Source organism: Danio rerio, chromosome 21 (assembly GCF_052040795.2).
Source record: "Danio rerio strain M-AB ecotype USA chromosome 21, GRCz13ab, whole genome shotgun sequence".
Classification (NCBI taxonomy): Eukaryota; Metazoa; Chordata; class Actinopteri; order Cypriniformes; family Danionidae; genus Danio; species Danio rerio.
The window spans coordinates 34,130,001-34,145,162 of NC_141041.1; the positions used below are offsets into that span (position 1 = coordinate 34,130,001).

A 15,162-nucleotide genomic window follows, 5' to 3' on the forward strand; every position below is an offset into this window, starting at 1 on the left:
TAGTTTGAAATATTTAAATTCAGTTACTTCAAATTTTTTAAAACTCTTATTTTTTCAACAAAATTATTAATTATATTTCAAAATACTTTAATTTAAGTTCTAGTTAATAGTAGCAACACCGAAATTAAACTTTTATAGATGTCATTTATAATAGTTCATAATATTTTAGATATATTTGATATCTTTTAACTGTAAGTAATTTGTTGTGTTTTGTCACACTAAAAATAGTAAGTTTAGTTTTAGTACAAATATGTATATCTGTGTAGTCTTTGCTCATTTTATTATATTGAGCCACTAATGTGATATACAGTTTATGTATATATATACTGAAGTCAGAATTATTAGCCCCCCTTTTTATTTTTAACAGAGAGAAGAATTTTTTCAACAAATTTCTAAACATAATAGTTTTAATAACTCATTGTTAATAACCGATTCATTTTTATCTTTGCCACGGTGACTAAATAATATTTGACAAGATATTTTTTAAGACACTTCTCCAGCTTAAAGTGACATTTAAAGGCTTAACTAGGTTAATTAGGTTAACTAGGCAGGTTAGGGTAATTGGGCAAGTTATTGTATAATGATGGTTTGTTCTGTAGACTACTTTTTGTAGACTAAAAAACAAAAAGTAGCTTAAAGGGGCTAATAAGTTTGTCCCTAAAATGTTTTTTATTATTATTATTATTATTATTAAAACTGCTTTTATTCTAGCCAAAATAACACAAATAAGACTTTCTCCTGAAGAAAACACATTATCAGACATTTATTTTATCAGGCAGAAAATTTCCTTGCTCTGTTAAACATCTTTTGGGAAATATTTAAAAAAAGAAGAAAAAAAAACATTTCAAAGGTGGCTAATAATTCTGACTTCAAATGTATGTGTGTGTGTGTATATATATATATACACTTTCTGTATGCACTGTATATTAAATGTTTTTACTCATATTTGGAATTCCTTTTTTATCATTAACTTAAAATAAAAAACTCAATACTTTTAATATTGTAGTAGTACATATGTTTTGTTGAGCTGTTCAAGCCTGGTTTAAAAATTCTTATCATTTCTGTCCTATATGACTTTCTTTATACTCTAAAACACCAAATAACATTTTCATTAAATATTAGTGCTTTTTAAATTCATGCAATCAAACTTAATAGGATCAGATCTGTTGTTTTGCCTCTTGACTTTTAAACTTTTTGACTTTTACTGCCTGTAAATCTTTCATGAAACTCTGATCTTCCAGTCAACTTCTCCAGCAAATATATTGTGTCTGCTGCATTGCATGACTAATAGGATTGAGGAAGGTTGATTAGGAAAAGCTCTTCCGGCTTTATCCCAGGCCTCAGCGTTTGACCCCCTTTCATTAAAGGGTTAAAACATTAGTCATCCACAGCAAGTCTCTGTGATGACTGCCTTTGATTTCCACTCTTTGAGGACACAAGTGTGCAAGGGCCTACGAGGTCGCACACAAAGACCTCCGCGGCCCCTCTGTATCGTAATAACTCTGTGATTTCTCTACAGACAAGAACCGCTCTTGACGGCTCGGCTGCATGCATGCGCTCGGTCTGAGGAATGCTGGACTGAGAGACACTGTCAGGCCTGTGTGGATCCATCAGGCTCACAGGCTGCAGAAAAGAGAAGCCTTTGTCTGTTTGGTCAGGGGTATTTATAGATGTGAGCATAAGGAAACTAGAGGAATCAGTGTCATTCAGATTCAGAGATTCATACTGAGCTTGAATGAAGCCTTCAATGAGCTAAGCATATTGTCATTTATCTGACTGGGAACCGTGCTGTGAATCAGTTCATGAGTGAATAGAAGAGTCAAAAAAATGTAGGCAACAGTGCTAACTAAGGCTAAATAAGATAAACAATATTATATCGAATCACGCTAAAATTTAGGTCATTAACAATAATAAGCTCTGCATTTTTTACTCCATATTGATCTAAGAGTCAATCACACAGCATTAATGTGCAACAATGGGAATCTAAAAGTGTGTTAATACTAGAAATGTACCGAATTTTCAGCCACTGAAAATTTATCAGGCAAATATGTTGTCGTTTTTTGGACCCTCTAATTTTTGTGGCTTCAGTCATTGTTGGGGTACTCTTTTAATTCTAGAAGCATTAACAACTTATATTAAAATATATATCGTTATATATGGAAAAGAATTATCAAGGTTGCATGTTTGCTAAATCGCCCGGCCCTATAGTGCTATTCAGAACCACCATGGTTCATTTAATAACAAAAACAGGTTTTTGAAGTCTGCAAATACAATTTCACCAAAGCAGCAGATATTTGAGAAGATCCTCAGACAAACATACACCCCAGCGTTACAATAAGAATATGAAGGTCAGTGTTGCCAGATGCATTTGAATGTTTCTAGTCCAAACTGTCCGAACCCCTCTCAAAGGCCAAATTTTACCAACCCGCTTAAGCCTTTTTTTACCAGCACAATCAAATTCTAAACCCACCGAAAGACATTCATCCTCTGGCATCGTGCACTGTAATCCCGAATAAGTTGACAAAACTCAAAAAATTTGAGGTAATCAGTTACGTCAAATTTTTTAAGTTATGAAATTATCTATTTTAAGTAAACAGAAACATTAAGTTTTGAGTTTGTTGTACTCATGCAAGACACTTCACCTAACTTAAAATACCCAAGTTACTCAGCTTATACGTTTTAATTGCAATTAACTTAATTGTTTTAATTTTTCCAAACTTTAAATACTTAGTCACCCAGCTCATACATTTTAATACCAATTAACTTAATTGTTTTAATTTTTCCAAACTTTAAATACTTAGTCACCCAGCTCATACATTTTAATACCAATTAACTTAATTGCTTTAATTTCTTTCAACTTTAAATACTTAAATCACCCAGCTCATACATTTTGATAGCATTTTTTAAAATTAACTTCTCCATCGTCAGTTTCACAAATAAAATAAGGCATTCGTTAAAAAAATAATAAGTGCACATTCTGTGAAGTGACTCGTTTAGTGTAAACTACACAGAAACTGTATATATATATATATATATATATATATATATATATATCGTTGAAGTCAGAATTATTCGCCCCCATTTATTTTTCCCCCAATTTCTGTTTGACGGAGAGCATATATATATATATATATATATATATATATATATATATATATATATATATATATATATATATATATATATATATATATATATATATATATATATTCAGTCTTGGTTGAACTATGATTCTGTCATTTACTTATTCCAAACCTGTTTAAGTTTCTTTCTTCTGTTGAACACTTAAAAGGTTATTTTTGACCAAAAAAAAAAAAAGCTGAGACCTGTAACCACCGATTTCCACAGTATTTGTTTTCCTATTAGAAAGTCAGTGGTTACAGGTTGTCAGCTTTACTTAACTTTTGTGTTCAACAGAAGCAAGAAATTCAAGCAGGTTTGGGACAAGTGAAGAGTTAGTAAATGACAGAATTTTACATTTGGACAAACTATCCCTATATATAATAAAATGCACCCTTACGAATTAAAGGTAAATAAATGTTTTGAAGTTACTACCCCAGAGACAGTCTTTATTAAGTAAAAAAAAAAACAATCAACTCATTCTTTAAGGTTTCCATGCTACGAGACTTTTTATTTTCCATCATCCATGCCAAGCAAAACTTTTTGCACAAGTTCAAAGTCCTTTACTATATATTATGTGAAGAACATACATTAATCCATACAAGACAAGAAAGGTCTGGAAGTGTGCTGTGGGTGGTGTCCAATTCATTCTTCAGGACAACAGAGACCCTCAGTGAATGCAGGGCCAATAAAGCATCTTCAGTCAGCAGGATTATCAATCTAAAAATATAATTCAAGGATATTAATGTAAGGACAGTATCAAAATGACTGAGCCAATATTATATGATTCATCAACTATTCGTGATTACAAATATATTATTAAGTAAAAGTTTTCAAAACTTTCATCTTTTTATTAAACATGCCTAATTGTGAAAAGAATGAATGAAGTCTTACCAGGGTGTTCCTAAAGAATCTTAAGTCACGCTCACGCAGCAAGACCAAAAGATCTCTGATAAGAGTAGTCCGTCATGAACTGACATCATGCAGTTCCTGGAAATCAAGTATAATAAATGATGAATAAATGATTTTAAATCAATTTAAAAAAAAAAAAAAATTCAAATTATATTTTAATGTATACTTTAACACGTGACCCCAAACATTCCTGCTCATCATAAGCCTTTAAAAGATTAGCCAGGGTATCTGCTGTCTTGCCAGTTTTGGATGCTGTTTGCCTTGAAATTGTCATCAAATGAAATAGGTGGTGGTCCAGTTGTGCAAAGAATTTGTGGGGAAAATTCTCATTTGTAACATGTTGGTACTCTGCAAACAGCAAAAAGAAACAAGAGAGAATTTCATTAAACAAACCCACACCACAAAATATACAATTCTAGAAAAAAATTTATTAATATTATTATTATTATGTTTCATTTACTTATCTATTTTTTACCTCAGATAAAAAATCAGGTGTTGATCAGATGTTGAAAGCAGGATCTTCATGTTGTAAACTGAACTCAAGGTCTAGCTGAAGTTTCACTTTCCTTGTAGTTCCTATCTGTAGTCAGCAACACCCGACCTTCAATTCTGTAAGTACACAAAGTCACAGTGTCATTTAGCTGAGAGTGGAAGTAGTACAATTGCATGATGTCTAACGTTAACCTCCAAAACGGTTAGCAATAGAGCTGATTATCATGTTAGTTGCTTTGATTTGATGAACACAGATTTAATTTAAACAGTATTGAAATTTCTAAAACTGAATAGGACGACAAAGAAATTTAAGGCCTGATTTTAAAAGCTAGAAATAACAAAACTTACCTTATTGTCTAATGATGTAAAAATATATAGGCTAAAATATTTATATTTTTAAGATATAAATATATTTTAAGCAACAAAATTTGCACATCAGAAAACTATGTCTTGTTTACCACGTCTTGAATATTTTGTTTTGTTATTATTTTATTTAATAACATAATTTTGTATTAATGTGTTATAGATATGCATACTTTGTTTTTTAAGCTGTTTATATTCTCTCCAGAGTAAACATTTTAAAAAATAGATTGAAAAAAAAAAAACTTTTATCATACCTTTAAAATACATTTGACCTAAATGACATTTAAACTCATTTAACTGATCGCATTAATCAGGTAATCATTGATATGCAGAGATGTCGTCTTAAGCGCGAGGAAATATTAAGTGTTGATCAGTGCTGGTGATTGAGGTAAAGTTAGTTTTATATTTACACATTCAGACTTTCTCCTTAATAATATAATTTCAGAAAGGTAATTTTTGCATATTCTTAATGGTGAAATCATATTAGCAGCCAATGACTTTCAAAGTACAACATTGTTCAGTCAAAAAAAATAGTGCATTTAGTGTAATGTTGTTTTCATGTCATACTTGCATGTGATTTCAAAACGAATAGACAAAGTACCATGGTAAACAATTTATGGAGCGAGTCACAAGTTGTTACTAAATAAATGTATGAATATAAAACCAACTTTATCTCAATGTGGTAGTGTAAAATGAAGCTCTGCTCTGTACCTGCTCAGGTGAGGAGCGCAGCTTAAATGTTCTCCGTCAGGCTATCCTCATACATGGATCAGCAAGCAACAAGCTGCGTGTGACAGAGTTAAGTTTTGAGACTACGTTTTTGCGCGTCATCAGAAAATACCGTTAAGTGTTTAGGCGGAGATCATTTGAGTTATGATTAACGTTATGTTTCTTGCCCCTTTCGTTTCCGAAGTGCCTACAGATTGCAAAGATAATACCACATTCACACACTGGATGGAGTTCAGCGCAGCGCCATGACATGCGGTTGTGAGAGCGCGCGTTTCCATGACAACTTCAGCACAGGCTGAGAAATGGCATACTCGCGCCAAGATTTAAATTTTTTTGAAAAACGTAATCTGCCGATTTTAAATATTTTTGTCTTTATCACACTCTGTTAAAATTCAGAGTTAACACGTTACAACTAACGCTAACGTTGCACTGATTCTAACTTTTTAAACAGCAATGTTAACGTTAGTTAGCAACAAGTGAGGCTAAACATGTTTTCTGTAATGTACGACATGTAAACGCACCCTGATTAACTCTACATTACATTGAACTGTTACTGTGATTATATTAATTAAAACATACATTTAATATTTCTTGGATTTGTAAATATTTTACTTACTGTAGTGTGAAGCGAGGCCGATCCGCCATCTTGAAAAAAACGAATGAAGCATGAGCACGTACGTGAACCTGGATGACGTCAGACGCAAAATCACTGGGCTGACAGATTTTGAGTTAATGAAACTTTAAAGAGACATTTTGTATAAATTAAACCCAGCAGAATTGTTCACCTTACTTGAAAGATTAAATTTTTTCAAACTCAAAAATAAGAAAAAGTTCTAAATACTCATCAAGGTTAATTAAGATAAACGAATTTTAATGATTTAAGTTAATAGAACTCAATTCAATTAATTAGTTACAGCATTAGGGTTTACAGTGTGCAAAAGTAAACAAATAAAAATGTAATACATTCATTCATTCATTTTCTTTACGGCTTAGTCCCTTTATTAATCTGGGGTCACCAACTTATCCAGCATATGTTTTACGCAGCGGATGGCCTTCCAGCTGCAACCCATCACTGGAAAACACCCATATACTCTCATTCATACACATACACTACAGACAATTTAGTCTACCCAATTCACCAATACCATGTTTTTGGACTTGTAGGGGAAACTAGAGCACCCAAAGGAAACCTACGCGAACACGGGGAGAACATACAAACTCCACACAGAAACGCCAACTGACATGAAAATGTTAGTAAAAGTATTATAACAAGTTCAGCTGACTCTTTTTTAAGTCTGATAAGTTCAGGCAAGTAAAACTTCGATTTATAAGTTATGTCGACACATTCAATCCAGATAAGTTAACTCAAAATATTAAGTTGTGATAACTAATTGGCAAAATCTTTTTTGCAGTGCAGCAAATAACTGTGTAAGAACCTGAACATTATTTACAAAAACATTACCCTTGATCCACCCTCATCCAAGGTAATCCTGCTGCAAACTATGTATATAAAAAATGCATTCCCAGTTCAGAGGATTTCACAGGTGCCCATTTTTTGGCTGCAGATTGTTACACTGTAAACCCGCTGTTGTCATTACTAAATATAATAAGTTAATATAACTTGACATTATTTAAAATAACAAGTTTTGGTACAAAACCTTAAATAGGAGTGATTAGCTTACTCATTAGGCAGCAAAAAACTTTTGATTCATATTTTAATTTCTTTAAATGATTCACCAAGTTCAAAGTTATTGGTTGTGGTGGAAATTCTGCCTTGACATTCGCGCTGATTGGTCGATATATTTTATATGACACAAGCTGGTCATTTTCTAGTGATGCTGAATTTTGCTGAAGTGGAGCAGGACAGTGGCACTACCTGAACCCATCTGACCAAAGAGAAAAGTTGAATTAGTAAGTATTGTTAAATGCTTGTATATATACATTCATTCATTTTCTTGTCCGCTTAGTCCCTTTTTATTAATCCAGGGTCGCCTCAGCGGAATACACTGCCAACTTATCCCGCACGTTTTTACGCAGCGGATGCCCTTCCAGCCGCAACCCATCTCTGGGAATCATCCACACACAATCATTTACACACACACTCATACACTGCGGACAATTTAGCTTACCCAATTCACCTGTATCGCATGTCTTTGGACTGTGGGGGAAACTGAAGCACCCGGAGGAAACCCATGCTAATGCAGGGAGAACATGCAAACTCCACACAGAAACGGCAACTGAGCCGAGGCTCGAAATAGCGACTCAGCAACCTTCTTGCTGTGAGGTGACAGCACAACCTATGCTCGCCTATGCTTGTACACATTTTGCTTGATTGATTCGCATGCAGGGATGACACGGTGACGAAGTGGGTAGCGCTGTCGCCTCACAGCAAGGGTCACTGGTTCGAGTGCCGGCTGGGTCAGTTGGCATTTCTGTGGGGAGCTTTTATGTTCTCCCCGAGTTTGTGTGGGTTTCCTCCAGGTACTCTGATCTCCCTCACAAGTCTAAAGACGTGCTATAGGTAAATTGGGTAGGCCAAATTGTGTATGTGTGTATGTGTGAATGTCTTGGTCTTCCAGGTTGGGGGTGAGCGTTGGGCTAATGACCCACCTCTTAATAAATACATGTTACGAAACACCAACATGGTGCAGCTAAATATCAACTTCGATATAAACGACCCTGGGAGTAAGTAAAGAATATAAAAGCTGAAAAATTTGGAAGTTTAGTCTATTAGCCGTTATAAGTTATCTGTATTTAAACATTTAAGTTAATTCAAAGAAGAGACCACATTTGGTCAACTCGACTAATTGTCAATTAATTGAGTTGTCACTTTCTCATTACACAAACGAACTGATGGAATCACTTTCGTTAAATCAATTGAGTAGTCTCAAATTATTAGAGTAACGTATGAACAGGACTGCTTGCAGAGGCTATAGATATTAAAGGTCACAATTTTGCAATTAGTGTTCAGTTTGTAGCACAGACCAATTGTTTTGCTTCATACGACCTCAATTTATCACTAGGAGCAAGTTAATCCACACTTTCCTACAAGACGATGCCAAGGGTGTGTTTTTCTTGGCACTGCACAGTGTATTGTTGTCTTGGAGCATCTTTATTGTTTAGTATGTGCATTTCCCTCTCTTGACATTTAACTAAAACATCACAAAGGAGTGGGCGGAGCTAAACAGGCAGCGATGTAGAAGTAGGTGCTCATGTTTTTTTGTGGAGGCGAGGTTTAGACGCACTATTTTAGAACAAATTGGCACATTCCACGACCTGCAGCCAACTTATCATTTGTTTTTAGATTACAGAAAATTTTTTTGAACAGTGAACAGTTTGAACAGTTTGAACAGATCGTGACACCTTTATTACTTTAAAGGGCCGAACATGCTTTTTCATCCCATTGACTTCCATTCATAAATATCATAATGAAGGAGACAGGAAACATGATGAAGTTTCACATTTCACACTTGCATTCCAGAGTTCCAGTTTGCTTAAGTCATTCCTGTGAACTGGTATCACATAATGATGTGTGTGACCAACAGCAAATCAATACATCAATGTTAAATTCACAATAATTAAGCATGCCTTCAAGTGTAGCTAAATATACAAAGAGTTGGGAAGCAAAAACCTACAAGCGCCATCTGAAATTTTCTTCTGAAATGAGCATTTCTTTCAGGCTCTTATGTCTAGGTTCAGTAGATTCGCTTTTATGGCAAATAATACATTATTTCAATTGCCTTTAACATAAAATAACTGAATATAAACATAAGAGGGGGAGAAAAATGCTCATTGTAGAAGAAAACTCCAGGTGGCACTTCATATATTCTTCTACATCTTGAATGTAAAAGATATGTTGATTAATATTCTTTAAAAGTGAAAAACAAAAATTCTACAAAGAATGTCTATACAAATTTAGTGAGCTTGCTTGATGTCTAACCCAATATTTGTTTCATCTATACATGATTTAGACCTACTAAGGGAAGCAAGCACACATACAACAGGCATTTCCAAATCTCTCCATGACTAAAAACAGTAACATGTAGCTAATGAGCTGTTTTTTCCTGGCATCCACGCAAACAAACTGAATGTCGAACACATTCTCTAGCGGATTTCCTGCGTGAGAGGCAAGGAAGTCTTCCTTTCAGATCATGAATAGCTATCATGCTGAACTGGCCTTCAACCAGTGCAGAACAGCAGGATGAAAGGGCTGATATAGCTGCCCCAATGGAAAGTTTGGGACATGAGGAATACAGGATGAGCGGATGAGACATATTTGACAGCATGGCCTGCACTTTTGGGTGTATATAATGTTTTAGGGTATTAAGTGTGACTAATTACTGTTATGACGATAGGTTGTTTTCAATCACATGGATCTGATGACACATGAAATTTAGATGGAGGGCAGGAAGTAAAAAAATTAATAGGAGACATAGCGGAAAGTCCATATTTTTGCAATTTATACCATATTTCAAAGAAGATATAAATAGAAAGTAACCACATTTGTTGAGCATGATCCTTATATCATGAAGAGGGCCGAGTTTTCTTCTGTACTAAAATATATAATATTTATGTAAGTGAAGAGGTACATACTGTATAATTACATTACATGAGAAATACTATCGTAAATAATAGTGTTTGGAGGCATACTATAAAGAAATACTTGAATTAAACTGTCGTAGTAATTATATTATTGCTGTGGTACAACATAATTGTAGAATTAAAACATTTATTCAATCGGCTTCAGTTTTTTTACGTTATATGCACCACCGTTTACACTAACCTTACAGTATTTATTACAGTTTACTGTTTATATGCTACAGTATGAGCTGTACACATTATACACTTTACTATGTGGTTTAAAAACATGTTTATTATAATTTATAAAAGTTTTCCCTCATGATTTGTTCCAGACATCATGAAATAACAGATGAAAGCATACTAAAGCGTGGACGAATAGTCTACATTATTATTTATTTATTTATTTTTGTAAGCGGGAGAAGTGTTTCACAATCATAACCGTCTAGTTTTGTCGCAAGGGTTGCATTTCTGTTTTGTTCTGTCGACGAACTTACCATCAACAAACATTCCCTGGGGCTGCGCATATAGAGGTCAATGTTACGGTTGTTTAATTCACCAAAACGCCAGTAAAGACTTGCATTTTTTGCAAAACGAGACAGAGATTTTATTACATTGTAGTGTACATTATTTATATCCTCCTGGATTTTGTATATGTGGTGTAGTAGTGTGGTTTCTGATTTTTATATTACACATTAACATATTCATACACAAAGCTAGGCCTGTATATAATCTTTATTGGTGGTCAAATGAATTATCGCATTCAAAAAAGGTTTGTACACAACATGGATGTTTTGAAAAAATGTTTATTACAGGCCCCCTTTTCTCCTGTTTTACAGCCAGTTTCTGGAACTTTCTTTTCTTTATGAGCTAAAACATTTGGAAGTCTATAAAAGCTGTTCCGTATTTCTTATTTTGGATGATTTGAACAATTATAAACAACATAAAACAGACACATTTCGATGTTCTGATAGTAATTCCTATGCAGAAAAACCACTTCCTGCCCTCCATCTGAATTTCGCGCATCATCAATGACGTCATGTGAAAAAAATCTATTTGATTATACTTGAGATGCTTATTTCAGCCTTTAAAAAATAATAATAATTAAGAACAAAAGAAAAAGCAACAAAACAGCTGCTTTGTGTTTCATAAAAAGGTAATTTTTAGTACACTTATTGATAAGACTTTACAAGTAAATTTCATTTGTTAACATTTCATTGTGAATTGACTAATGTGAACTAATAAACAAAATACTTTTACAGAATTTATACAACAATCTAAATATAAACTAACCTTAAACTGTGTAAATGTTGTATTTTTTATTAGTTTATGTGAGCTAATATACCTTTAATGAAAGAAACTGAAAGCAATTTACAATTAGGTTTCATTTGTTACAATTAGTTAATGTATTAGTTAATACACAGAAAAAAAAGACTTTTCTTACTTTTCATCTTAAATCAAGAAGCTTTTTGTAGAAAAGTAAAGCAACTATTTTCTTTTCAGAAAGAATAAATCAAACTTAAATGAGTTTTTGTTTTAAACAAGCTCAATTATTTGCCAATGGGGTAATTAAAACAATCTTATTTTAAATCTAAAACAAGATTATTTTATTTTATATTATTTATAAGAATAAAACAATATTTTAAAATGTTTCTTGGTTTATGAACTTTCAGATATTAAAACAAAACTAATCAAGAAAAGCATTTTTTGTATGTAACAATATATTTCACAGCATTTCTTTCTGAATATTAAATGCATCTTAATTGAATTAACTAATGTAAACCCCACTCTAAAACCCAACAGTCAACTTTATCAAATTAAATGAGTGTAGTTTACTCAAAATTGACTGAAAGTTAATTCTACTCACTTGAAAAGAGTTTTGAACTCAGTGTTGAAGGTAATGAGTTCATTAAATACCTAATTACTTCAACCTAAATAGAGTAAGTTCACAGTACTCATATAGATTAGTTTTTTAACTCACATGGTTTGTAGCAAACTGTTTCCTTAGGCAGTTTGAATTACCTTAATTTATTGGGTTTTACTGCTCAAATTGCTTCATGTACTCAAATGGATTAAGTTCACAGGACTCATTAGGATTGGTTTTTGAACTTAAATGGTTTGTTGCAATCAGTTTCCTCAAATGATTTGAGTTACCTTAACCTATTCGGTTTTATAGTGCAATACAACTTATGATTTTACCAATATGTAGTTATGTGGTAATTAACGTGAACTACAATTAATAGAAGTATTGTTCACAATTGGTTTACCTTAACTGATGTTGTTATATTGCAAACAAATAAACTCTCATTAAAAAGTGTTATTATCAAACATACATATACAGAAAACTTTTGATACTGTATAAGACAAAGTATGAATTTAAGGTATAATATATTTGAGAAATGTATTCATATTTTTTTATTTACTGTAATATTTATGACAACAGGATAATGACCAGACACACTCATCTTCAACACGAAAGATTCACAAGCAGAAAGGGGTGATGATGTCATTATGATGTCATCATTATGCTTTTAATGAAACTGAAGAAATTCCACAGTTCTTCAGAATTGCATCATTTCCACAAAACAGAATGGTAATGGTGTAATGATGACACATATATTAAGGACAATATGTTATATCCACTAAAAACTGTATAAGCACAACTGAAAATGCCTCAGTTTCTCCCTCTTTCTCATATATAGTTATTATTTACAAATTTATTGTATATATATAGGTTAATTCTATTGCATTGTTAAATTATTGAATAAATATGAATAAACATAAAGAAATTACGAAACCATAGCATCTTTGCTTTAAGATAAAAAGAGGAAATGCACAGTTTATATAGTAATTTGCCACACATACAGTCTGACATTTATATTTAGGCAATATTCTAAAATGTTAGCCATGTCTTGCATCACCAACCACAGTCAATTATGGTCTAAAGACAAGAAACTTATCGATAAAGCTATAATTGCACTAATAATATCGTTCACATTCCACCACAGGTAGCCTGCTACACTACAAAGTGTTCTGTATTCCAACACTACCCAAAACTTAAAATAATGAGGTATAACGTATTTAATGTCAGGTTATTTTAGTATGAATGATATTTGAGACTTACAGGTGGAGTCCTCCATGAAGAAGGTGGTGTTTTTCTAGAGTACTCCGTGAACACGCTTCAGCAGTCCCGCGCTCTCGTGTACACGAGCAGCATCTTGTGCGGCGCGCGCGTGGCCAACACTACACTTTTGACAGTGGCACACCGCTCCAAATCACCGCTCTCCCGGGTCCTAACGCTCGTCTAACTACCTTGCTTAGCAGACAAAAAAATATATTATTATCATTATTATTATTATTATTGTTGTTGTTGTTGTTGTTGTTGTTTAATAAACGTACAACAACTTGGCATTATCAGTATCTGTACATGTTCACAATACAATAAAAGAACATGCAAAGAAGGGAAAAATGCATACATAAATATTAACATTAAATGAGGATAAAATATATAAATAAATAACAAAGCATAATAACATAAATGAAAGGGGCTAGGGTTTTACCTGTTGTTTATATTGTTTTATAAAATACAAATACAAGTACAAAGATGAATTGCACTTTTTGTTTACGTTTTCTTCAGGGTCTTACATAAGGAAGAATCTTATTATAAAAGGCTAAAAACATTGCTTTTAACCTTCAAATATTTAGATTTGTGTATGTAGAATTTCCAAAAATATGAGGATATTATTGATTAAGAAGGTATCTTTTTTGTCAATTAGATAAAATCATTTGCAGTGAAGATCCTAATGAGGTTAACAACAGAAGTAAACAACGTCATATAATGCATTAATTTGATACAGTTTTATTTTATAATTAGTGTATTTTGAGAGGGCTACACATCTGTTCATCGCAACATTAAAGTAATAAGCTTTTCCTTTCAGTGTTTGAATATGCTACTACATGTTAAATTATGCTGTCATGAGAGAGAAAAAAGCTATTGTTTAGTGTTTGGAGCTATAGGACAATAGTAAATAACCATATTGTTTTGAATCAAAGCAACACCAGCATTATTTCTGAGAAGCCAAAGATTGTGGCTGATGCTAAAGTTTAGCTCCATCCAGAGGTTGAATGCAGTATTAGACATCAAATCACACATTTGTCACTATTTCTGAATACAGGCTGCATTAGTGCCTAGAGTCACTTTTTCAGCAGCAATTTTCTTAAATCATTATAAGACATAAAGCAACACTGTAAAAAAAAAAAAAAAAAAGTTGACTAAATTTTTAAGGCAACCAACTTCAAGACATTTTTGAGTTTACTCAACTTAAATCAAGTCAAGTGCAGTGCTTAAGCTGAAAGTTGAGTCAACCCAGAAAAGCTCTACAGCAAGCTGCCTTACAATTTTGAGTTGAGTCAACTTTCTTTTTCTGCAGTGTATGAGAAGAAACATCACATTACAAGCTTATATTTAAAACAAAAAGTAGATATGAATATCAGTAATAAAGACGAAACAAACTGAACAATGAAGGAAAGAACTACAGATGAAAAAAATCTACAGTAAAAAATAACATTGAATTAAAAGTTTGTTGTTTCTATAGTCACAGCACATTTCTAGTGTATTTTTAAATATTCATTCATTTATTTATTTTCTTTTCGCCTTAGTCCCTTAATCCGGGGTCGCCACAGCGGAATGAACCGCCAAATTAACCGGCAAAATATTTTTAATTATGTATATATACATATGTACAAATATAATAATAATAATAATAATAATAATAATAATAATTCCTTACATTTATATAGAGCTTATATAGAGCCAATCAAGGGTCAGAACATGACCTCTCTGGACAGAAATTTATAATATGGACTAATCGCTTGCTTTTTAAAATGTCTAATCATCAGTTTAATCTCGTCCTTTTTCACAGAATTTCGCAGGCACAAACTCTAGTGTGACTGCAGCATGAGAATGCA

General features: G+C 32.8%; 2 protein-coding genes and 1 long non-coding RNA gene across 6 annotated transcripts in view; all 3 read right to left on the reverse strand.

The window, feature by feature from the left end:
- timd4 (T cell immunoglobulin and mucin domain containing 4) overlaps positions 1 to 2,928 on the reverse strand; it is a 1,098,921-nt gene extending 1,095,993 nt beyond the window's left edge. Inside the window, exon 1 of the mRNA XM_087299084.1 lies at positions 2,502 to 2,928. The gene's annotated coding sequence lies outside the window, so the exon portion shown is untranslated. The remainder of the gene's footprint in view (positions 1 to 2,501) is intronic.
- Positions 1 to 13,420, reverse strand: part of afap1l1b (actin filament associated protein 1 like 1b) — a 52,105-nt gene extending 38,685 nt beyond the window's left edge. For 2 of the 3 annotated variants that reach the window (XM_087300321.1, XM_087300320.1), the window contains exon 1: positions 13,319 to 13,418. In XM_087300321.1, coding sequence (XP_087156447.1) covers positions 13,319 to 13,334 — 16 coding nt within the window. In that variant the 5' untranslated portion in view covers positions 13,335 to 13,418. 3 annotated transcript variants of the gene reach the window in all.
- Positions 3,601 to 6,277, reverse strand: LOC147838889 (uncharacterized). 2 transcript variants are annotated; one of them, XR_015520432.1, is made up of 6 exons: positions 6,233 to 6,277; positions 5,599 to 5,671; positions 4,508 to 4,641; positions 4,199 to 4,380; positions 4,015 to 4,110; positions 3,601 to 3,840 (listed from the first exon to the last, which is right to left on the reverse strand). It is a non-coding gene; the product is annotated as an uncharacterized LOC147838889 (long non-coding RNA). The 2 variants fall into 2 exon arrangements; XR_015520431.1 differs by lacking the exon at positions 5,599 to 5,671.
- Positions 13,421 to 15,162: the final 1,742 nt, after the last annotated feature.